The 25,274-nt window shown below is 40.4% G+C and overlaps 1 protein-coding gene across 2 annotated transcripts in view; it reads right to left on the bottom strand.

Annotated features, from left to right (window-relative positions):
- Nucleotides 1-20,233, bottom strand: part of IL18R1 (interleukin 18 receptor 1) — a gene marked incomplete at its 5' end in the record, with an annotated part of 34,141 nt that extends 13,908 nt beyond the window's left edge. The window contains 5 exons of one of the 2 annotated variants that reach the window (XM_082642601.1): nucleotides 3,242-3,304; nucleotides 9,980-10,130; nucleotides 12,619-12,784; nucleotides 15,978-16,221; nucleotides 20,176-20,233. In XM_082642601.1, coding sequence (XP_082498727.1) covers nucleotides 3,242-3,304; nucleotides 9,980-10,130; nucleotides 12,619-12,784; nucleotides 15,978-16,221; nucleotides 20,176-20,233 — 682 coding nt within the window. The remainder of the gene's footprint in view (nucleotides 1-3,241; nucleotides 3,305-9,979; nucleotides 10,131-12,618; nucleotides 12,785-15,977; nucleotides 16,222-20,175) is intronic. The other variant, XM_082642602.1, reaches the window with a different exon arrangement.
- Between the last annotated feature and the right edge of the window lie 5,041 nt (nucleotides 20,234-25,274).

Below are 25,274 nucleotides of genomic sequence, written 5' to 3'. Positions count from 1 at the left end.
CTCAGCTCAATTCCTGACTGGATTGAGATGATCAAACCCTCACATTATCTGCCTAACAAAGAAAAGGCAAACACTCTTAGGGAAAAGTAATACAAACTTCATTCACCTTGGTTGTTTTAGATACAGAAAGATCAACAACAACAACAAAGAGAGACATACAAAAGCGCAAAAAAAGGGGACGACAATCAATAGAAAAAAGAGGTAATAGAAGTTGACCCAAAGATGATCCAAATGCCTGACGTGGCAGATAAAGAGTATGAAATAACTAATATACATAGGTTAAAGAAAACAGAGGGAAAGAGGGACAGGTAGATGAAAAGATGGATGTTTTCAACAAAGAAGAGTAACCTATTTTAAAAGAATCCAATGAGCAATTGATAACTGAAAAAAACATGAATTTAAGAACTCAATGGTTTTAACAGAGACTGAGCATAAAAGAAGTCAGGATTCGGCTAAGGCTGAATACAAGCCAAGATCAAAACTAAAGTACAGAAGGGGAAAAAATAAAAATAACAGAACAAGAGCATAATACGTGTAATTGGAGAAGAGGAGAGAAGGAGAGGAAGAGAAGAAAGGGGAAGAAGAAATATTCAGACATAATGGCAGAGGATGTCTCCCAAATTAATTAAATACATCCCTTGCAGACTCAAGAAGCTCAGAGGAACCCAAAGCAGGAAAAATGCAAAGAACACCACACCTGGACGCATCAAAATCAAAGAGAAAGAGAAAATTTTGAAAGCAGCCAGAAGAAGAAGACACATCAAAGTACCAACAATAAGACCAGTCTTTCAGCAGAAACTATGGAAACCAGTGAACAACAGAAGGGCATCTTTAAAGTGCAGGAAAAAACTGCCAACCTAGAATTATTGAAATTATTGAAAAAAATCTTCAAAATTGGAGGTAAATAGAGATATTTTCAAGTAAATAATAGCCCAAAGAATGTATTGCCAGCATAACCACACTATAAGAAATACCAAAGGAAATGTTTCACTCTCAAAGAAAAATTATCCCAGATGAAAGCAAGGACATACATTAAGAAATGAACAGTGCAATAAAGGACAAACATTTGGGTAAATACAAAATAATTTTTGTGTTTAAAGCAATAATAATGCCAAATTCTTGTGGGTTTTATAACATATGCAGGAGAGAAATACATAAAATAGTAGCTTAAAGTGAGATAAGAGGATGAATGAAATTAATTGCTGTGAGGTTCTCACATGTCTGCGAAATTGTCAACGTACTAATATGTGCATTTGTCTTATTGTAGTAAGAGGATATATATTGTAACCTCTAGGAGAACTACTAATGAAGAATACAAAATGGTATAACTAAGAGGAAAACAAAACAGATTAAATTAAAAAATATTAATCTGAAAGGAAAGGAGAATAAAAGGAAGAAATAAGACATAGGACAACTGGAAAACAGCAAGATGAGAGGTCTCAAACCAACTGTATTAGTAAGTCATTAAATGTAAATGTACTAAACACCATACAGACTGGATTTCAACAAAGATCCAAATATATGCAGTTTATGTGAGACATATTTTGTGTATAAAGACAATGAAATGTTAAAAGTAAAAGGATGTGAAAAAAGATAAAACATGCCAGTCCCAAACAAAAGAAAACTGGTGTGTCTATCTAACATGAGAGAGAGTAGGGATTGGGAAAAGATGTAGTATGATAGATAAAGAGACAAATTTCATAATGTTAAAGTGTCAGTTCAAGAGGCATCAATTTGTATGTGCCCATAAGATAACCTCAACATGCATAAAGCAAAAATAGACAGAACTAAAGGATATATAGACAACTTGAGCATCATAGCTGGAGATATTAACATCTCTCTTGGCAACAGATAGAGAAAGCACACAAACAATTAGTAAGGATATTGATGATTTGAAGAGTACCATTAACCAACTTCACCTAATTGATATTTATAGAAGGACTAAGCCAAAATCTGCAGAATACACATTTGTTTCAAATGCACTTAGAACATTCTGGTCCAAGTAAGTTACTACAAATTTTAAGATTTAAATGATTCAATGTATACTCTTGGACCATAATGGAACTAAACTGGACATCAATAACAGAAAAATAACTAGAAAATCCTCCAAATATTTGGAAATTAAGAAACATAAGTAATCCATAGATGAAAGAAATATCACAAGGAAAAATTTTAAAAATAGTTAAAACTTTGAACTGAATAGTTATGAAAATATGGCATATCAAAATTGTTGGAAACAGCTAAACAGTGATTAGAGGGAAATTTAGAACTTAAAATACACAAACTACAGGAGAGGAGAATTTAAATTAATTCTCTAACTCTCCATGTGTACAAAGGAAAAATGAGGTGCAAATTAAACCTAAAATGAGAAGAAAAAATAATAAAGTTCAGAAATCAATAAAACTAGAAAGCAGGCAAGCCACAAACACAAATGGCAAAGTATCCGAGCTACATTGGGCATATGTGGTCATATACATGACTGTGGCCATCTGTAGTCAAAAGGTGTGTGCTTTGCAAACAATGAACAGGATCAAATGACAATCAACAACAAACAAACAATGTAAGAAACTTGAATCCCAGCTCTGCCCCTTTCCTGGGATTTAACTTCAGACAAATTACTTAACCTTTCTGAGCTTTGGTCATTTAATCCGAAGCTTAAATGGGAACAATACCCCTCAGGGTTGCTTTGAGGATTTAATACAGTAACATATTTCAGTTACCTAATACAGTACTCAGTTTAGCATATGTGAATTTATTCTTTTCCTTCCTTCCTTTCTCTTTTGAAAGAAATTACTCAACTGGACATATCAATTCATCAAGACCTGTCTAAACAAACCCTAAATGTAGAGTCGAGTCCATTGATTCAAAGTGAACCCATTAATCAAATATTCAAACCACACAATAAGTTTGAATCATTTCTCCAGAGTATTCTCATTGAGTTTTCATATTTAAAAATGATCATAGATACTATTAGAGAAAAGCCGCATACAAAGTGACTAAAACCACAGGTCTGCAAACCACAGGCACTTCCATAATCTTTTGAACAGACTGTTAACTGTAATTATTACTAAAAAGGGCAACATTCAAAAAATGACAAGGTTTTCCTGCTTTTTCAATATTCTTCAGTAAACATGGTATGTGTTATGAACACAGTGTTGATCAATTAGGAACCAGGTTTAGCCTTGGAAGACTATTATGACCCCCGTTCACAAATCCAAAATATATGTATGTCAAAATATACCTAATTCCACTTTAACATGCGTAAGCTTTGGTCCAAAAAGAGCTGGAATTATATTACTGTTGTCTGAAAGTGAAAAAAGAAAAGAAAGATGCATTAGTGTTACAAGGAGTTTTGCTAAGACAGACATTTGTTGTAATACACTTATTATTCCAGGTAACCAAGATTCTAACAGTCATCGCTTTACATTTATTATTTAATGTATTTTCATTAAATAAGGGTTGCTGGGAATACTGGTCGTTGTTTCACTTTCCATCAACTCAAAGCTCACCTCGCTGGAGAAAGCACACTGAATTTGGTCTCCCCTCAATTCCAGCCTCTGGCTTCTGCCACAGCAGGTAAAAGCCAGAAGATGCTCATCCAGGGAGACAATGAAACTTTTAGGTCTTAGAAGATGCAAAGTCACTGAGATATGTCTTTCTGCTCTGCCTTTCTTCCTTCCATCTGCTCTCAACTCCTCAAGGTAGATTTATTGGGCGCAAGATCAAGACTCAGGTAGGGTAGGCAAGGCACTTACTCTCAGAAGCCTCCTGAGACCCTCCCCTGGCAGGACAGTGAGAGGAGTACCCCTGGATGCCTCACTTGCCTCACCTTAGTCCCGGCCCTGCTGGGGTGTCCACCCCTGTAAACTCAGTTCTACTTCTGTTCCTTAGTGACCTCTGACCCAGACTGGAGGTACATAGATATTCTCTACCTCAGCCCTACTGAGTAACACTTAGGAAGGAAGCAATCCCCCAGCAACCGCCCACTGAGGACTATCCCACAACCTAGGATGCTAATAACTGCAGAACACGGACAGCCCTGTGGTCCCTCATTCACACGGCTATGTAGTCCAGTCCTTGCTGCTCCTATTATCAGCACTGGAAACTTTCTTCATGACCTGGACTCCCCCTTCTAAGTACTTCCGGTGCTTCTGGGGCATTTACAAGTAATGTCCAGTGCATCCCTCATGGGGGCTCCCAGGCGCCCAGCAGATGTGCTGGCTCATGAGGACTAAAGGGGACTCAGGTGCTCTCCTGCAGCACCCACGCCCTCCTAGGCTCTCCCAGGAAGCACACGTTACAGAGTGAAGAGCAAAGAAGGGAAAGGAAGAGTGATGTGGAAAGGATACAGAAAGAAACTAGTGTAGCAAAACCCCAGGGTAAAGGACTTCCCTGGAGGTCCAGTGGTTAAGACTCCGTGCTTCCATTGCAGGGGGCACGGGTTCGATCCCTGGTCGGGGAAGTAAGATCTCGCAAGCTGTGCAGTGCGGCCAAAAATAAATAGATAAATAAAAATTTAAAATAAAATAGTTAAAATACGGAGATCTTCAACTACCTTCGTAATGAGCTGAGAGGTAGATCATAGATAATTTTAAAAAAAAACAAAAAACCCAGGGTAAGAATCTCTTCTGGGATTCAGACTCTGGGCAAGACTAGAATTCACGTAGGCAGGAAGAGCTGGAGGAACTGCTGCCAGACGAGGAGCTGACCCTCAGGTTTGAGCATGGAGGAACAGAGGTTGCTTGAAGCACACAGGGGCAGGAGGTGGTTTTGAGTATTGGAGAAAATTGCTACTGATTATTTTTCTCTTCATTGATCTCCTTTTCTCAGGAATTTGGTGGGAGTCCTGGAAAGAGGAGGTGTAAAGGACATCTTTATGGAAGGACATCTTTGAGAAAGGATGCCATCTACTAGAACTCGATGTAGATCCTGGAGAACCCAGAGCGGCACTGGGTATGTAAAACTGGTGTAAAGTGAAGGGTACAATCCTACTGAAGGTAACAGAAGGAAGGAAACACTTCAGTGTGTGCCCCTGGCATGTCTAGTCTACCTCTGAAGTTACTATCCCTGGATCAAAATGGCACACAGATTGTCAGTTGCAGGGGGAGAGACATCAGCAGACCAGCCAGAGTGTGAGATGAAGACAAATGGCAGAGGCCAGGTGGGTTGAGTGGACTGTGATCCAGAGCAGTGATGCTCCCCACGTGACAGCTCAGAGATCTACATCCGTGACCACAGGCAAGGTAGGCGCTCAGTCCCGCTGTCCTCAGCAGAGGCCATGATACCTCCTGATCATCAACTTCAACTCTAAGCTCCACATTTTAAAAGCATGGTGGCAAACTTCACCAAATCCAAAGGAAAATGGCCAGGATGGTGAAGAGTCCTGACTTCCTGTTGAATGAGGCACAACTGAAGAAACTGTTCCTACCTCAGTACAGAACGACCTTGGAGGTATTGCGGGTTCTGTCCAGACCACCACAATAAAATGAAAGTGACAATAAAGCGAGTCACACGACTCTTTAGGTTTCCCAGCACATATAAAAGTTATGTTTACACTATACTATAGTCTATTAAGTGTGCAATAGCATTATGTCTAAAAAACAATGTACATATTTTAATTTAAAAATAATGCTGTTGGGGGCTTCCCTGGTGGCACAGTGGTTGAGAGTCCGCCTGCCGATGCAGGGGACACGGGTTCGTGCCCCGGTCTGGGAAGATCCCACATGCCGTGGAGCAGCTGGGCCCGTGAGCCATGGCCACTGAGCCTGCACGTCCGGCGCCTGTGCTCCACAACGGGAGAGGCCACAACAGTGAGAGGCCCGCGTACCGCAAAAAAAAAAAATAAATAATAATAATAATGCTGTTGGAAAAATGGCGCTGATACACTTGCTCAATGCTGGGTTTCCACAAACCTTCAATTTGCAAAAAAAAAAGAAAAAGCAGTATCTGCAAAACGCAATAAAATGAGGTATGCCTGTAATTCACTCAACATACATGTAATGAGCACATGTACAAAGGGCCAGCCGTAAGTATAGGAGAGACCAACATGAGGAATAGAACACAGGTTAATCCCTTCTTCCCAGGAGCTTCTCATTCTAGTGACAGAAACAGACATGTCATCCGATTCTGACAGCAACCAGAAATAAGAACAAGAGGCCATGGGAGCACGGAGGAGGACGGACATTTAGCTGAGTCCTGAAAGACACAGGTGGCATTCTCCAAGAAGACAAGGAAAACAAAATGGGTGGTTAAGACAGAAGAATAGCACGTCGGGCAGTGTGGGGATATGGGGGTGAGGAGACGGGAGACGGTAATACTAACATGGTAATAACAGAGCTTTCCATGTCCCTGGCACCATTATCAAGGCTCTATACCCTCACTCACTCGGTCCTCAAGGCAACCCTATGAGGGATGACTCAACTCATTACTGTCCCATGTCACTAGTGAGGAATGAGGCAGAGAAAAACACAGTCATTTAACTCACCCAAGGTCACAAGTTCACAGGGTTCAATGAAAGTATCTGGCACAATTCCTAGTCTTGTGCATGCTCTTTTGATAATGGATATACTTCTTTTTTTTTTTTTGCAGTACGCAGGAAGCCCGATAATGGATATTCTTACTGCTCCTTCCAAGAAGGAAGGAACGAGGAGCTGATGGGCCGAAAGCAGAGATGGATGAAGGGAGGGAGTTGGCGGTGGAAGTGTCAAGGGACCAGAGATATAGGATTTATATGATAGTAAATAAAGTCAAACTGCAGAATTTAAGGTAGATAAATAGAACTTACTGCGTTTAAGAATTTAGTTATGGGATACCCAGGTTATGGGGTGTGACAAGCAGGATAATGCCCCCCACCAAAGGTGTTCACATCCTAACTCCCAGATGCTGAATATTATACCTTACACAGCAAAAGGGACTTGGCAATATGATTTAATTTAGGATTTTCGGATACAGAGGGTGTTCTGGATTAGCCAGGTGGGCCCAATGTAATCACAAGCATCCGCATAAGCAGGAAGCAGATGGTCAGAGTCAGAAAAGGAGAAGATGAGATGAAGGAAGAGGTGAAAGAGATCTGAAGATGCTGCACTGTGGGCTCTGAGGATGGAGGACGTGGCATGCACCAAGGTTGCAAGGCGCCTCTAGAAGCTGCAAAAGGCAAGGAATCGATTCTCCTCCAGAACCTCCAGAAGGAATGCAATCCTACCAAAACCTTGATTTTAGCCCAGTGAACCCGTTTCAGATTTCTGACCTCCAGAACTGTAAGGTAATACGTTTGTGCAGTTTGAAGACAGGAAGTTTGTGGTACTTTGTCCATTTGCAATGCGTGGAGTACAGCTATATAAGTGGATGGCTGGAGAGAAGAGGGAAAACTCTGCTAAAGTCAACGAGCTCTAGTAACTGTGAACCCACAACGTTGTTGAATGAGTCACCCCAGGAGTTTACAGCTTCCTGGATGATGGGAAAGAAGTGAAGGGTGGATAAGCCACCTGTCTTCAGACACTCGAAGGAGCTGTCATTTTCAGAAGGGACCAGACAATCTGTGGGGTTACTCAAGGCAAACACAAACAGTGAGTGGAAGCTACAAGAAGAAGTAATTGGACTCAATGAGAAAAAAAGACTTCTCTACAATCAATCATTAAAATCTGGACCCAGGGCTTCCCTGGTGGTGCAGTGGTTAAGAATCGCCTGACATGGGTTCAAGCCCTGGTCCGGGAAGATCCCACATGCTGCAGAGCAATTAAGCCCGTGCACCACAACTACTGAACCTGTGCTCTAGAGCCCAAGAGCCACAACTACTGAGCCTGCATGCTGCAACTACTGAAGTCTGTGTGCCTAGAGCCCATGCTCCACCACAATGAGAAGCCCGCGCACCGCGATGAAGAGTAGCCCCTGCTCACCACAACTAGAGAAAGCCCGCACACAGCAATGAAGACTCAATGCGGCCAAAAGTGAATTAATTAATTAAAAAAAATCTGGACCCAGCTGCTGTGTGATTTGGTAATTTCCATGGTAGTTCCTGAATGATCTATTATTGGCTGAGTCATATGAAGGATATCTTCACTGGATAGGGTTTAATTAAATTACTTCTAGGGTCTCTATCACCCTAAAATTCCAGGCTTCAGTTTTTCCATTATATATGGTCTGGGTTCATGATAAACCAGACCAGTAGCCATCATCCCAAAATATACAGCCCTTTTCTACAGCCATGCCTGTGCTCCTTACACGTTCTTGTCCCAGCCCATCCCCAGCACGTCCTTCTGCTCATCCATCACACGCAGCCTCTTGAGAACCAGCTCAAACAGAGCCTCCGGCATCTATTCTACCTCTGGACTCTCTCTTCACCCTTAACACCTCACAGATGACTCCAATTTCATATTCTACGGTGCTTCTTTGTGGCTTATCACCTCGATACTGAGCAGGGCCCTGTGGGGCTCCTGGGCACGAAAGCCTTTCTGTGTCCCCCATCCATTTCTGGATTACAGGAAATAGACTTCATTCAGCCTCCAGGACCTTCCCTGAGTTCCAACAAGCAGGTTCAAACGGTTACTAATCAGGGAAGGGAGAGGAGGCAGAGACAAGGGAGGAACAGTCAAGAAACAACAGTGCAGCCTTGGGGCAGGGTCCTGGTCCCCCTCAAGGGATACACACAACAATATCTTTGAGCTGTTTTGCAGGTACTGAAACCCCCTCCAGGCGGGAGAAGTTAATGGTGATAAATGGAATATTGCCTGCCATATCAGTAAACAAAGGATGTTACAGTCATCAGCGATTGCAGCCCTCCAAGAGAGCTGGTGAGCCCTGAGGAAACTCAGGAAGGAAAGAATACCTACCATCTAGCAGCCATCAGACTGCTCACACTCCTTAGGGAGCCCTGAAGAAACTCAGGGTGTGAAAACACAGGATACTGGCCCCAGAGAGCTGAGGTGCACATCAGAGGAAGGATGCCAGAGAGCTCAGACTCTTGCGTCTTCCCATACATAGAAAAGTGATAAATTCCTTCACTTGGGATATCTGGTTTTCTTTAATTAACAATAATCTTTTGACGTTCAGACTACCTGCCCTTTGTTGCAAAACTTCTATATAACCTGGGTCCCCCCGCCTCGCTTCCTTGGAGCAGCTCTCTCAGGGTTACTTGAGATGCTGCCTCCCAGGTTTGAAGTCCTAAAAATTCCTGCCCAATAAAACATAACTCTCAGCTTTTAGTTTGTGCATATTTTTATATCTCTCAGCTTTTAGGTTGTGCATAGTTTTTAGGTCGACTACAGTAAGCACATAGATCCCAGACCGGTTGGAACCCAAGGTTGATGATGCCGACTCCCAATGACCTCGCCACCAGCCAATCAGAGGAGTGTCCACGAGCTGACCACGCCCTGCTCCTTGAACGCTATAAGACTCCTCACAACCCGTTCCAGGCAGGACACACAGTCTTGAGGGCATGAGCCCGCTGTGGTCCCCTTTGCCTGGCAAAGCAATAAAGCTATTTCTTTCTACTTCACCCACAACTCTGTCTCAGAGATTTAATTCGGTGTCGGGGTACAGAGGCCGGGTTTGGCTTCAACCTTTCCTGACTATAATCAAATTCCTGAGAATCATACATTATTCACTTCATTTTGTATTTCCATGATTCCCTTACCTCCCAATACTCAGTACAGTTTATTGAATATAGACACCCATCAATAAGTATTTACTGAGTGCAAGCAGATGCTTAATAACAAAAGATTCCACAATTTAGTCAAATACCAAATAAGAGAACTGACACATCAGAGGTTCACCTATATAAACGTTCATTACTATCCCCCCCAAAATTTTTCAGCATGGCAGCTGATGCCAAAATGATTTTCACCCGTATATTTGAACTAGTGATGTGGTCACAACTCCAACTAAGTTTGCCTCTGGCTTCCCATACGGCTTTAGAAAAAAAGAAAATATTCCATTTTACTAAGATACATTTGTTTTTTCCCGATTCTAAGATATCTCTTACCTCCAACTATTGTTATATTGAAGGTTTTGGTGACGTTAAATAGTTTGCCATTATGAAGAAGGAAAAACATGCAGGTATAATATCCCTGATCTTTAAACTCTGCATTCTTCTTTAAAAATGGGGTTTGATTGTTCTCTATCTTTTCACAGTTCTGTTATTAAAAAAAGCAAGTTAAAATATATTTAAGAGTGGTATCACATGACAAGAATTCAAAATTTTAAAGTTAAAGATATTTAGAGAAAGAGGGAAATAGAATAAAAACTAGCAATTTCTGAGCAAATGTCTCAGTGATCTGGCACTGCCTCTACTGGAACAATGAAATAGAGTCCCATTCCTGGTATTATCACTATTATTAAATGCTGGGAAATAGAGCATAGGGGGCACTGTAGCTGCTTTCCTCATTTTCCTTTAATCTCTCTCTTTACACACAAAGAGAGGGAAGAGGAGGAAGAGGAGAAAGGAATAAAACCCCACTACAACAACAAAAAATCCCTGCTTGGGTCAAAACTTTCCACGCAATTCTATTTCTTAATGCTTTTAGCTGAATTCCATGTATTCAGGACTACCCATCCTGGGGATGGGTAGTGGAGGTGGGAACAGAATTACTCAGAGAACCAGGTACCTAGCAGACTACCCACACCCATTGATGTCCTCCACCAGAAGACAGTGGACTGATTAGAAATGCATGAAAAATATTCCAATGTATAGGCACACACAAACATGTCTCTCTATCACAAATTTCTGTATGTTGTAGGAATTAATTACAAAAAAGCCACCTTTTTCAATCCAGCCATCAGATACCAATAAATAGGTTCTGAAGCAATCTAAGAATGAGATGGGGAAAATGGAAACTAAATTGCTAACCTTCACTATGTGACACTGTTCCTGTAAATACCAACCAAGGAGCAACTACTGCCCACAGACTCCTCTCAAAGCTGCCAAAGCTGGTAGCAAGTGGAGCTAGACCCAGAGGGTGCTTAGAATGGGCTTGTGAAGCACCCATGTGTGTATCTCACATCAGTGAATTGTTTCTGCATACATCAAATTTTTATAAACCAAACTTATTTTTTCTAAGGCATATTAAAATATCAATTCCAAGGCATATAAAAATATCTGTATTCTTTTTCCAATCATTTACTGATTGAGCTTCCTTGTTCCCCTCCCCTCAATTTTCTAGCTAAAAACATTCTCAATACGTCTATTTTCTAAATTCAAATAACTGCATAGAGGGATTTCTTAAAACCCAGTACACTGATCCCCACAAATTTATATATACTGTAAAAACATTTGTACATGTGACAGGAAATAGAGTCAAGTCAACTCAGGGCTGATACAGATATTTGGAAAACATTTTGGATAAGAGCTTCCCTCGAAAAATCACAAGTAAACAGTGTTCAAGCAAAAGGTACAAACAAACATTTCTAAGGAATCATCATCAGTAGCTTGAACTTTCTCAAGGTCATCTCTTCAGACCACCCTCTCTCACAGCTCTTCAAAGTTTCCATGACAGAGTTACACTTTTCAGGTTTGTTCCTCTATAGAAATAATATAATTTGTGTTGTGTGTGTGCATGCATGTGTATGCATATTATGTATGTACATGTGACTGCATATATACTTGTGTATATACAATTTCCATAGTATTGTCTAAAGGAGCTCTTACAACTCAACAAGTAAAAGGTACATCAACTGAAGAAAACAGTTCACAAGAGAAGTAATATTAAGATGCAATAAATACATAAAAATGTTTAACTTGTTATTAAGGAAAGAAATGGGGGAAAGATACTAAGAGTTACAGAAGTTTTCCACGTCAGATTTTTAAATGTTCTTAAATTATTCATTCCCATGTGGTAGTGGCATGAGAAAAAGAGGGTTTTAAACTGGTGTAGCTCCCTGGAGAACAGCTTGATAATTTAAATCAAAAGCTATAAACATGCTCATAGCCTTTGATCCAGTTATTCTACTTTTAGGGGTTTAGTTAGAGAATAAAATCATAATACACCTTCTGAGTTATGGGAATGATATTTATTTTAGCCTTATAAATAATAGTGAAAAGTAGGAAATTAACGAATGTCCAATAACAGGGGCTTAGAAACAAGTGTGTATACACAATGGAATCCATGTTTGGGAAAATGTTTAAAGATGTGGGGAAATCATCACAATATAATTTTTAGTGGATAAAGGAAAATACCACTTTTTAAAAGCAGATGTTTACATGGAGAAAAACCCCATTCTCTGGCTGGTGGGATTATGAATGATCTCTGCTATCTTCATCATTCATTTTTTCCATCTTCCAATTTTGTAAATGCATATATTCAGAACAAACATATACAACAGAATTTAAAAATTTAAGTATATGCAGCAGAAGAAAATGAGCTAGCATTCCTAAAAATTAAATTTTTTGAAAGAAAAGGAAAATTAAGGAAGGGAGAGGAAGCTGTTATCGTTTATTGAATGCTTAACATGGGGCAGGAACCTTGACACTTGCGTTACATGTAGGAGCTCAGACAGGCCACCTGAGCTGTGTGGACTCACAGTTTGTATGTTACAAGACCAAAATGCTTCACAGCCATCAGACCCTCACTTTGGAATTTTGTCTTTTCTGTCAAGTTTTAAGTTAAAATATTTTAAAAGCGTTACCTTATACAATAATGTTCTGTTGACCAGTTTTTGATGGTAACTATGTTCACAGGCTATCTGCAAAGATTTTTTAACTTCCACAGATTTACTCACTACTTGTTTCTCAGTAAAACAGCTGTGTTTAGGTCTTCTGATGACATTTAATTTCCAGTCATGAGTATCATTTCTAGGAAATAAAGGGTTGGACATATTTTATCATTAGTACAGAGACTTTGCAAATACCACCTTTTAGTAACCAATCCAGTGAAATTTTTCCCTATTTGTGTATAAAGAGACTCATTCACTGATGCCCAAATCCTGCTCTGTCTATATTTGGTTCAGTGCAGCAAGAAATTTAATAACTGCCATGGGGGGGGGAGGGGGTAGTAAAGGAGAAAAACCCGAGATGTCCTAAACACACACACACACACACACACACACACACACACACACACACACACACACACACACACACACACACACACACCCGACATCAGACCATATGTATTATGGATGTCAGGACAGAAATGTTTAAAATGTCAATGATCTTTAGAGATGGACAGGTTCAAAGATTCTTAACCCAGGGTGGGAGAGTGGAGGTGGTTTCGTGAGGACTGTAATGCTTTCTGAAGGTCTGTATATATGCACTGCGTTTTATATTTCTCAGGGCACTTTGTTCCTATCCTCTTCTCTCACTGTTGAGTAAACCATGTCTGGAGTGGCTGCTCTCCACGTAGTTATATTAGCAGTTTAAGTACCTTACTCAGCAAAAAGTAGTTTGAATAGATGTCATTGTTGTTCCTTGTGGTTAGAAGTTAGGAATATAGAGGAGGAAAAAATTTTAACAGCATTTTTGGAAACGATCTTTTTTTTAACTTTTTATTTTATATTGGAGCACAGTTGATTAACAATGTTGTGTTAGTTTCAGGTGTACAGCAAAGTGATTCAGTTCTACATATACATGTATCTATTTTTTTCAAATTCTTTTTGAATTTTTTTGAGTTTAGGTTGTTACATAATATTGAGCAGAGTTCCCTGCGCTATACAGTCGGTGACTGTTGGTTATCCATTTTAAATATAGTAGTGGAAATGATGTTTTAAAAAAGAAGATGTTTGGAATCTCATGTTTGCTTGAACTGCACTATATAGAGATCCACATACTAAATACTACACAAGGTTACGTTGTCCTGTGTGCCTGACCCATTTGTACTCGCCCCCCAGAGGCTCTTCCAGCTCTCTACAATCAGGTGGACAGAAAACTGGCACGCACAGAGTTCCAGGTATTGTACCACGTGTGTGCACTGAGATGACCCTTTTCCTTACTTAAGATGAGAAACCTAACCTTCAGGCAAGGTTAAATAACTTGCCCAAGGTCACACACCTGGTACACAATAGGGCCAAGATGCAAATGCACATCAGTTTGGCCCTCAAGGCCAGGAGTGCTTGGTACAATACTATACTCTCACAAAACTTTGATCAGACAATGCGATTTTCTTTCTCTGTAGGATTAAAGTATCAGTCTCCAGAGACATTTGATTATTAGTAGAGGACTCCTGAAAAATTAAAGGAGGATTCCAGGAGTAGCATCTGGTCATTGATGACTCCCACACAAAACTACAAAGACTCACTCACCCAAATGATGTACACACATATACATGCACACATACACACATGCATGCACACACACACACACACACACACACACCTCTGTGCAAAAACAGAATACTGTTCACCAGTTGCACTATATTTGAAAAAGTTTCTATCTTCAACACTCCCAGGTGTTCAAAACCACCTTCTCCTGTGTAGGGTCTCATTTATTTTCAAAACCACTGTCAAGGCTGCTGCCCCCACCATCGCTTTAGTCTCGTGTTATTCATCAGCCTCCAACCCCTTCAAAGCTTATCATGCAGCGCTCTGAGCCCGTCACACCCCCTGTCCTCTTCCTGGCCCTTCCATGCCTCTCTAACATCCTGCCTCCACCTGATGAGTCCACTTTCTCTTCCTACCCCAGGCTGTGCTCTCCACCTTTCACATCAGAAAGACAGTTAATGCCCCCGTTCCTCCCTGTCTCCAAGTGACATTCATAGATGACTGACTCTCCCCATCAGTTTGTCCTTTCTGCCTTGTCCAGAATAGTTTGTGCATTTAAATCACGTCTTTCTTCAATCAGGATTCGGGAGATGTTCTTCCTCCTCTACCCCTATTGTGAGTATACATTCTACCTTAGTTTGAAAAGACCCAGTTGTGACCTTGTGATACTTCTGGAATCGTCCCTCTTAAAAGGTCACATAAAATTCACTGGTTAAAACGAGTGTCTGAACTTCTTTCTAACTCCGGGGAGTTCCTATATATAAAAACAAACCAAAATGACCCCTTTTTGTGCAAAACCACAGGAGTGCTATCAAGATTTCACTGTGATATCTCACTCTGCTCTCAAAGGCAAGGTTGATAATGATGAGGACTCACTCCAGAGGCACTCATGAAAAAATCTGCTACATCTGGCAGTGCACCATCACCCCTAAGCTACTTTCTACAGGTCAGTCTCAAATCTCTATAAAAATACACACATACATAAGTACAGACACAACATCACAAATGTACTGGATAAACACTATGCCATCAATGTTCTCACTAACGGTTCATCACATAGAAGTTTGCTTGTCCCAGTTACTCCTTCCCCATCTCACAAAATAAAGTATAAAGAGAACCAACTTCAGTAATAATCATGGACACATTCAGTGGGTTGCCGTCATTTCACAGAATTTAGGATCCTTGACTACGAATATCCTGGAAGACTCTAGGGTTAGCCTGAGAAGGCTGTGCAAAGCCCTTTCAGTGTTCCCCTCTCAGTCCCTGGCTATAAATTTGTGATTGGCTGACACACACGTCTTTCACCAGTACTGCCACCTGGCTCTCAACAAACCCCTGAAAACTGGACTAGGATGTGTCTACACCAATACCAACCCATCTCCCCAGCTTGAGGTTACCACCCAGGAAGCTGACACTGCCCTCCTTCACTACCTGCTCATAACATTACGAAGCCCTCGCCATTTATTTCCTTTGACCGGCAGCTCTAGGCAACAGAAGCAGCTGAATTTAAAAATGAATTTCATTCAATCCTCACTTATCTTTGGCAAGGATCAGCTAAAAGTAAATCATACTAAGGTCATCTCCTTTCATTATGATTACTAAGAAAATAAACACAGGGCAGTATTTAATTTAATTTTTCAAGAATGAAGTATTTATTTCATGTTGTAGGAAGAGTAGGGAGAAGAAAATGGATGGATTATCTGACCTTCCCAATTACTGTATATTAAATTTGCTGAACAAAGTCCAAGAGTGCTATGAAACACGCCAACGCAAAGAGAAGGTATACTCACCCCATTCGGATAGAGTAAGATCCACTGTCATTCAAATGAACTGGCCAAAACTCCAAAACATAATCGAGCAAAATAATTCTGGGTGAACTACTCGAGCTCAGCTCAAGGGGTCCATGCGATTCATTTTTGTACCATTTTATGGTGGTTGTTTTATTCTCACGCTCAGATGAAGATGAGCAATACTTCAGATAGAAAGGTTCCCCTTCAACTGCAGTAATGTGAAGACGTGAGGTACACGTTTCTTCTAAAGATTAGCAAAGTAAAAGAAAAATATAAAAACAGAATGACAAAGGTAAATTTTTTCCCCTAATGCATTAGGTGAAGAAGCTGGGTTAGTTAACATCCTGAAAAATCTCAAAGTCTCATTTCTGTGGATTCTTTTATTTTAGGGTCAATCTTTCCAACACTAAAAAACAGGAGGTCAATCTTTCTAACACTAAGGCACTTTCACTATATAAATGAAGAAAGAAAAACCTTCCAACAGCTTCTCCCAAACAGGAAGATACCGGAACTTAACCTACCAAAGCTAGAAGACATAAATGCACTGTAATCTTTTAAAAGAAATGTTACACATTACAACTTCCTCTTAAGGAAAGCCACCAAAGTCACAGTGTTGCCACACCTACCCCAAAACATCCCTAGCTGAGGAATCTCCAAGGAAAATAAAAAGAGAAACCTAGAGACCTCAGAGTTTTCCACTTGTATCGTCAGAAGTCTCACGGGTCTTGTTCTCAACCACTCTACCTAACCATTCCCCGGGCAGGCATGGGGATGGTTAAACGTGTGCCTATCTGTGTATAAATCCATTCATTACCTCTCTAGGTTACCATGTGGATACTCAATACATGATGCATACAATTCATACTGATAATTAATTCATATTGACTCACTCCAAATCTGGGTATCTGTCACTTCCTCTTTCTGAGATCTCTCTCTCTCTCTCTTCTTCCCTCTTTCTCAACTAACCCAGATACTCTGGCTTTAGAAATTTATCTGATCCTTTGTGCTGTATAGGGTCATCATTCCCTTCCTTCTTCACTTCCAACAGTTCAAAGTCAGTGTGAATGGACCTTCCCTGTATCCTGTCTTCTGGCAGCAACCTTCGACTGTATTTTGAGAATGAGAACTCTTAAACTGAACAGAGCAATTCTCTGAGGCCACAGAGAACATGCTTTCTCTACAGTCAGGGTTTATTTCTCAAACCCTGGTTTTAACCACAAGGTTGTTAACCACAAGGTAGAGAGGAAGTGGCTCTAATGGCAAAAACACTCTTTGAGAACATGGCTGCCAAACCTACCTGGAAGCACAACATTTAATGAACATCAACCTTGCATCTTGTGGTTGTTATTAAATCTTTATCTTACAATTCAGGACTTCAGCTTAGAAGGTGTGATGCATGTGTAAATGTGGGTGTTAGTTTTAACTGACACCTAAAAGGATGTTAGGTCATTAACAGCTTGATTTATTTTCTAGTTTTAGAGATATAATCTACATATAACAAAGTGCAAAAATCATACATTATGTGCTCTATTGTGTCTGGACTTTTTGTACACCATTATGTCTATGATGGGCAATCATATTGCTGCATGTAGTGGTGATTTGTTTTTTTTTCATAGTTATGTAGTATCTAATTGTGTTAGTAATTGACAATTTATCCATTCTATTGGTGTTGAACATTTGGGTGATTTCAAGGTTTTGGTCAATCATGAAGAAGCTTTTATGAGAGCTACCATATGATCCAGCAATCCCACTCCTGGGCATATATCCGGAGAAAACCATAAGTCAAAAAGGTACATGTACCCCAGTGTTCACTGCAGCACTATTTACAATAGCCAGGACATGGAAGCAACCTAAATGTCCATCGATGGAGGAATGGATAAAGAAGATGTGGTACATATATACAGTGGAATATTACTCAGCCATAAAAAAGAACAAAATAATGCCATCCGCAGCAACATGGATGGGCCTAGAAATTGTCATACTGAGTGAAGTAAGTCAGAAACAGAAAGAAAAGTATCAGATGATATAGCTTATATGTGGAATCTAAAAATATGGTACAAATGAACCTATTTAAAAAAATAGAGGGGCTTCCCTGGTGGCGCAGTGGTTGAGAGTCCACCTGCTGATGCAGGGGACACGGGTTTGTGCCCCCGTCCGGGAAGATCCCACATGCCGCGGAGTGACTGGGCCCGTGAGCCATGGCCGCTGAGCCTGCACGTCCGGAGCCTGTGCTCCGCAGTGGGAGAGGCCACAACAGTGAGAGGCCCGCATACCGGAAAAAAAAAAAAAAGAAAGAAAGAAATAGAGTCACAGGTGTAGAAAACAAACATGATTACCAAAGGGGAAAGGTCGGGGGGAGGGATAAATTGGGAGACTCGGTTTGACATACACACACTACTATATATAAAATAGATAACTAATAAGGACCTACTGTAGAGCACAGGGAACTCTACTCAGTACTCTAATGACCTATATGGGAATAGGATCTAAAAATGAGTGGATATATGTATATGTATAACTGATTCACTTTGCTGTACAGCAGAAACTAACACAACATTGTAAATCAACTATACTCCAATAAAAATCAATGAAAAAAAAAAGCTTCTATGAACCCATGTGCCTGTGTTTGTACAGACATAGGCACTTATTCCTCTTTGGGGCAGTCATCATTTAAAGAAACCTAGCCTGGAATTCATACTCTCCAGGGTGCATGGTTGGCAGTTGAAAGTTCATATTCCCCAGCCAGCTAATGGCTTCAGAGATCTAATCTTACATTTAGCATTGCAGGCTTTGTTGATTTGAAATGGCTTTTGATTGGAGAAATGAGTGGAGTTCAAGGTGTATGGATGGCCCAGAACACCCTCCCCATCTTACATGAATGGAGCACCAGGATCCAGCAGGGTCAAGAGACTATAGCCTCTGCAGCGATGTCTGGGTTTGGAATTGTCTTGAGTTTGGGCAATAATAAGATGTCATCTAACTTCAGCTAAATGAATCTGACATGGAAAATATTGTCATGTCTGCCTAGAGAGGCCCCTTCACAAAAGGTGCTCTTCAAATACCTCAAAGGACAGAGAGTGGGGACCTTATCATCCTTACAGCAAAGGCTGCATGGCTGTTTGGAGCCTGCAGCATGTTTTCATTATAACCTGGGAGCAAGGTTATCAGCCTATGTCTATGGGGCCTTTAGAGCAAGGGGCCTTTTCATATGATGTACACTTTCCTACACCTTGGTCTCTCTCACCTGTTCTGACAGGTCCTTCCATATCAACAAGAAGAGGTCTGTCTCCTTCCTTTAACACCTGGGTAGTGTTGCATTGTATGGATCTCAATGATACATAGATCCTCTTAAGTAAATATACCCAGATATTGGACCTGAATTATTTGAAAGTATCAATAACCAAACTGTAATCTCTTCATTAGTAATTCTCAAAGTAGGGGACATGCGCTCACGTCTGCCCTCCTCCAGATACTGGATCAAGGCAAATCAACAATTGTGCCCCTTCCTTCTTCTCCAAAGCCTTTGGAGAACCTTGTTAATCAATCACGGAACTCTTCTTCAGAGAACCCTGCTGAGGTTTCAGAACCTTCTCAGCGAGAGTCTCTGAGCAGTGACTGCTAATAAATTAAAATCGGTACCTGACACCGGACACAAAGCCCACCTGTCTTCCTGGTCCGAGCAGACTCTTTCTTATGTAGTCCTTCTAACTCTAATATTTTCTTTAAGATCTGTAAGCTATTCCCACTCACCTTCCTCACTACCTAGATAATGAGATGAATTTTTGCCTTCCTTTCGGGGAGGAAACAATGTGTTAAAACTTTGTAAAAATCAGTAACAAGGATGGCTGTGATCACTTCAGTTTCAAATAACGTGAAGCTAAGCAAATTTTCATCTCAGACAAATGTATTGCAGGATAAAAGTTTTCCCTTCCTGCTCTCTCTACATAAACTCACAGGGCTGAATCCTTTCTTTATTGGTAACTCCACATGAGTCTTTACTTGATCCCAGTCCTATGAATCTTTTCTTCTCTATTCCAGGCATACCAAATGGTTGGCAACTTTCTAAAGTAAAATTTTAAACCACACATTTTAATAAATTCAACATCTTCAGTAACCACCTCCACATAAATAAGCCAAACTTTGATATTCCCTCTAGACAACCAATGAAGTATGTTTGTGATTGATTATAATTACTTACCTGAGGTGCTTATAAACATAAGCACCAAAAGTGTCAGGGGTATTTCTCTACGATGCATGTTTATGATTCTGCTTCAAATGGTTTCTCTGGAAAACAGAATAAGGCAGGTTCAGCCAAGACTTTCAAACAAAAGCATACCTGTCTCATGCAGGAGGTTTTAAAAAGTCTTCTGGCATACAGACTTTAAAAAAATCAGCCCAGCAAATTTTCATATCCCTTCGTAGAATCACCAGCTTTCCTCAGAACTTCCAGCCATGTAGAATTAATAAAGTTTCAAAGCATACATTTGGGCACCCAGGGGAAATCCCTAATAATACAAATTTCTACGACAAGAGAGCCTGCTGTATTTTAGGTAGGGTCTACTAAATCTTACCTCCAAAGTCAAAGTTGAGGACAACAGTATTTCCAGAAAATCTACCATCCTATGAATGGACAGTCTGCCCATGTAGGTGTGTGTGTGTGTGTGTGTGTTCCAGATGCTTTTTTTCCCTCTTACCCCACCAAAATGTTCATCACAATCTTCACTTATGCGCTGAATTTTTAAATATTGATCTTTCTTCAGAAGTAAGTTAGGAACTAAGTCTGTTTTGCTCATCACTGTATCACTAAGATCAACGCCTCCCGCAAAGTAAGCACTGATTAATTCTTGTTAAGAGGAAAAGGTGTGTGCATGTGTCTACACTCACATGCCCTTAGTGTTTATTTTAGGAAATGAAGATACAAATCTGGGAGTTTCCTACAATCCAGAGGCCTCATCCACACCCACTCAATGAATGCAAATCTGTGTTGAATTTTGATCCTACTGCAATCTATCTTTGGTTCTACTAATTACAAGTTGAGAGAGTAGAGGAAGGCTGCATTGGGACTCATACACCAAGTCTCTTTTTTTTTTTGTGGTACGCGGGCCTCTCACTGTTGTGGCCTCTCCCATTGCGGAGCACAGGCTCCGGACACGCAGGCTCAGCGGCCATGGCTCACGGGCCCAGCCGCTCTGCGGCACGTGGGATCTTCCCGGACCGGGGCACGAACCCGTGTCCCCTGCATCAGCAGGTGGACTCTCAACCACTGCGTCACCAGGGAAGCCCCACCAAGCCTATTTCATAAACAAACACATGCTCCTTGTATACCACACACCTAGCCCCATTGGGCGGAGGAAGCACAGCACTATGGAAAGGGCTTGGATTTTGGGCACACACGACTGGACTGGCATTCCTGCTTGAGTCTTGACAAGCTGTGCAACGTTGGGCAAGTTACTTAGAAGTCACAGAGCCTGTTTGCTCATTACCAAAATGGGGTTGATAAGAAGGCCTATCTGCCAAAAGTACTGAAGTAAGTATTTATGAAGCCTTCCTGGGTGCATGGTAACCTCTCAACCCCAAATAATTTTTTCACCAACTGTCACTCACCGCCCCTGCCATACTAAAAAAGTACTGTTAATGCCCAAATCCTTGGTGACATTTAATGGCTAAACTGCCAAACCATTCACATCAAGCCTTATGAATAACATCGCCAAGCCTTTGATGTAATTTCTGAGAGGTAATAATCAATAATGTAAAGACAGAGGGATAGTATGTATGGAAAGTGCCAACTATTCATAACCAAATTAGAATATGGCTATGGTTTGAGATCAGTCCTCCAGCCCACACACACCACTTTATTATTAACTCTCTTCATCCTCTTATCTCAGGTAGAATGAAAAGTGTTGTTTCCTCTGGTTTAGGTCGACACAGCCTTGCAAAGGGCACTGCTGGGTTTTTTTGTTTGATTTTTTTAAATTATCAAGGTTTACTAAGAGATAAAGTTATTATGAGATTATTCAGCATTCTGATGAGTTAACTCTGAGTTTCAATATGAAACATGTTAAGATCCCAGCATGCAAATTAGCTGATATTTGCCCTGCTCTCTGTATGTGTATATATAAAATTTTTAATGTACTTATCATGGATTTAAAAGATTTAAGATATTAAATAATGGGACTCATTTCCAAAAGAAAAATCTGTCATAGATACCCTAGAAGTATTAATGAAATATATGTAGGAGGATATAAATATTACATTTCTTGTGTATGGGAATTTTTGGGGTTTTTTTAGTGTTATATTTGATGATGGTCCCATTTTTTGGCCTTTTCATAATGTTGAAATTTCTTCTTCTCTTTCTTTTGTTCTTCCTTTCTCTTAAAAATTTTTTCTGATTTCTAAAGTAACATATTCCCATTATAGGACATTTATAACATGAAAATAGAAAAGAAGAAAATAATCTCAACATGCATAATACTTTAGCATTGTCTTATACTTTTTCTATATATTTTCAAATAATTAAGATTTTAAATAATCTCATATCCTGCTGTTCCTACTTAATAAAACAGCATTTTCCTGTGTCAGAAAATACTCTGTTATCATTTTAATTGCCACACAATATTCCTTCTTGAGGATATATTATAATTTACAAGATGTATTTTACTATAAAATAACCCCATGACCATCTTCTCATGTAAGGCAGTACAGATCAGTTTTTGGAGCATGACCTCTGGCACCAGACTGGCTGGTTGAATCCTCATTCTACTCTTTACCAGCTGAATAACACTGGGCTGGTCACTTACCATCTCTGCTCCTCAATCACTTTATCCGTAAAAGGGAATAACAATACTATCTCCCAGAGCTGATGTGAAGGTTACATGAGTTACTATGGCACATAGTAACTGGTGAATAATAAATATCACTAAGCTATTATTACTTATCTACATTTCTTACTGTTTTCTTGGTGCTACTTCATGGCAGTATAGTCTATGAGTCAAAGAGTACATTTTAAACGTGATGAATGCATACCACCAAACCGCACCCAGAAATGTAATCATTCATCCCCCTCAACAGTGAAAGACAATATCCCTCCCCTATACCCACAGACGCATTTGAGCACTCTCATTCTTTAAATCTGAGTAGGTATTTAAATTGGTAAAATGGTATCTCATGGCTTATTAATCTGCATTTCTATTGGTATAAATGAGGCAAAATATTAATCATGTATTTTTTAGCTATTTTATTTCCATTTTTTTATGCTTTTTTGTCCAGTTCTTAAATTTTGAGTGTTTTTTTTCAACTTGTTGCATAGTTTTCCTTTCCAATTCCCCTTTTGATGTCTTAACATATGGACAATTTTATATTTATGCAGTCAAACCTATCATTCTTTTGTGACTTTTCCATAACTTTTACATTTAGAACATGCCTTTGCCCTCAGTAGTCAGATAGATACCTACCTGTGTTTTCTTCATTTTTATGGCTTAATGGGTTTTTTTTGCATTTTTTACTCTTTAACAATTAACTTTGTTGTTTGGTACGAAGATAGGGTCTAACTTAATTTATTTTTCCCAAATGGCTACTAATTACTACTCTATCATTAGTTAAAAATCCTGTCTTTCCTTTAGAGTTGGTTGATACTGTAGTTATATTGTACAGGGCCTCCCTGAGCAATCTATGGAAAATCTAACATAGAAAATCTAACATCTACTTGAGAGCGAATACACAGAAGCATGTGACCGAGTGCACATGCGCAAGCACGTGCGTGTGCACACACACACACCTCTCTCTGTCTTTGCTCTCCTACTTTGCTTTGTTCTTTTATTCCTAGCACTTATCACCAACTGACATACTATCATCTTATGTTTGTTTGCTTGTTTGTTATTTGCTGAATTAATGAATGCATCAAATTCATAAAATATGTACAGTTTGGAGTCTTATGTGATTATCTGATCCATTGTTAAAAGATTAAGATAATCGTCTACCTGTGACATGCTTCTTAAATCATAACATCTTGCAAAGTATGTTTTAACGACTGTTAAGTCTAGGGCAATCATCCTTGCTTGGTGCTTGAAAAAAAAAAAAAACTGATGCCTGGGTTCCACCTAGATGTCTGGAATACAGTCTGGGCGTACCGATTTGTAAAAATCCTCCAGATGATTCTAATATGTAGCCAAGGTAGGCAGACACTGATCCAGGGGACTTACTTCTATACTTAAAAGTAAATTTAAAATATCCTAAACAGGGGGCTTCCCTGGTGGCGCAGTGGTTGAGAGTCTGCCTGCTGATGCAGGGGACACAGGTTCGTGCCCCGGTCCAGGAAGATCCCACATGCCGCAGAGTGGCTGGGCCCGTGAGCCATGGCCGCTGAGCCTGCGTGTCCGGAGCCTGTGCTCCGCAACGGGAGAGGCCACAACAGTGAGAGGCCCATGTACCGCAAAAAAAAAAAAAAAAAAATCCTAAACATATATTTAATAAGAATACCTAGTAATTAAGATATATGTGCATGTATATGTATGAATACGTGTGTGTGTGCACATGTAGGTACGTATGTGCATGCACACACACACACACCAAGAAAACTCACAAATTCCCTAAATCACCCGATGGCATGAAGTTTTCTCTAAATGAAAAAGGCTCTCTTCCAAAGATTGTGTGACCCTGGGTGAGGATCAGATACAGACCACTCCCTCTGCCCCGAAGGCTACACAGTCAAAGGCGCCTCCAGAGCATCCGAATGGTCATCTTCTGAGCCCCTCATTCTGCCCAACTGCCCTGTTTACAGACCCCATTCTGAGCAAAGGGACGGTTCTCTAGAAAACATAATGCACAGAAACTCAGAGTTGTTAGGCCACTTCAGAGCTCTTTCTCTCAAGGAACCTGAGACTAGACCAGGTGAAATGATCAAACAGTGTTTGTTCATTCATCTTTTGAGATGACAAAACAATCAAATGCCAAGCGGAGAAAATGACCTTGGACATCATGCACACATACAAGCGTGTATATGCGTGCACACACTTCCACTCTAAGGAAGAATTTATGTCAAAATAGGTTTCTTTTGGGGAGGCCAGGAGAATCATTCCCGTCCCGCAGTCCTGGTCACACAATGTCTGCTGTTGCTACCCTTACGCTTCCCCAGCCTCCACCCATGGCTGTGCTGGTCCTGCCGCTGGGGTCACCCTCCACACTTCCAGCTGCACACTCCCTGAGGTCCTAGCAGTTTGGCCCAGTGGCTGCCTGCTCACGGAAGCTCTCCAACTAGCCCAGAACCTTCACAAACCCAGTTTCCTCCAAATGTACCCCCTC

Source organism: Mesoplodon mirus, assembly GCF_964341445.2.
Source record: "Mesoplodon mirus genome assembly, chromosome: 14".
Taxonomy (NCBI): domain Eukaryota; kingdom Metazoa; phylum Chordata; class Mammalia; order Artiodactyla; family Ziphiidae; genus Mesoplodon; species Mesoplodon mirus.
This window is presented reverse-complemented; position numbering and strand designations above follow the sequence as displayed.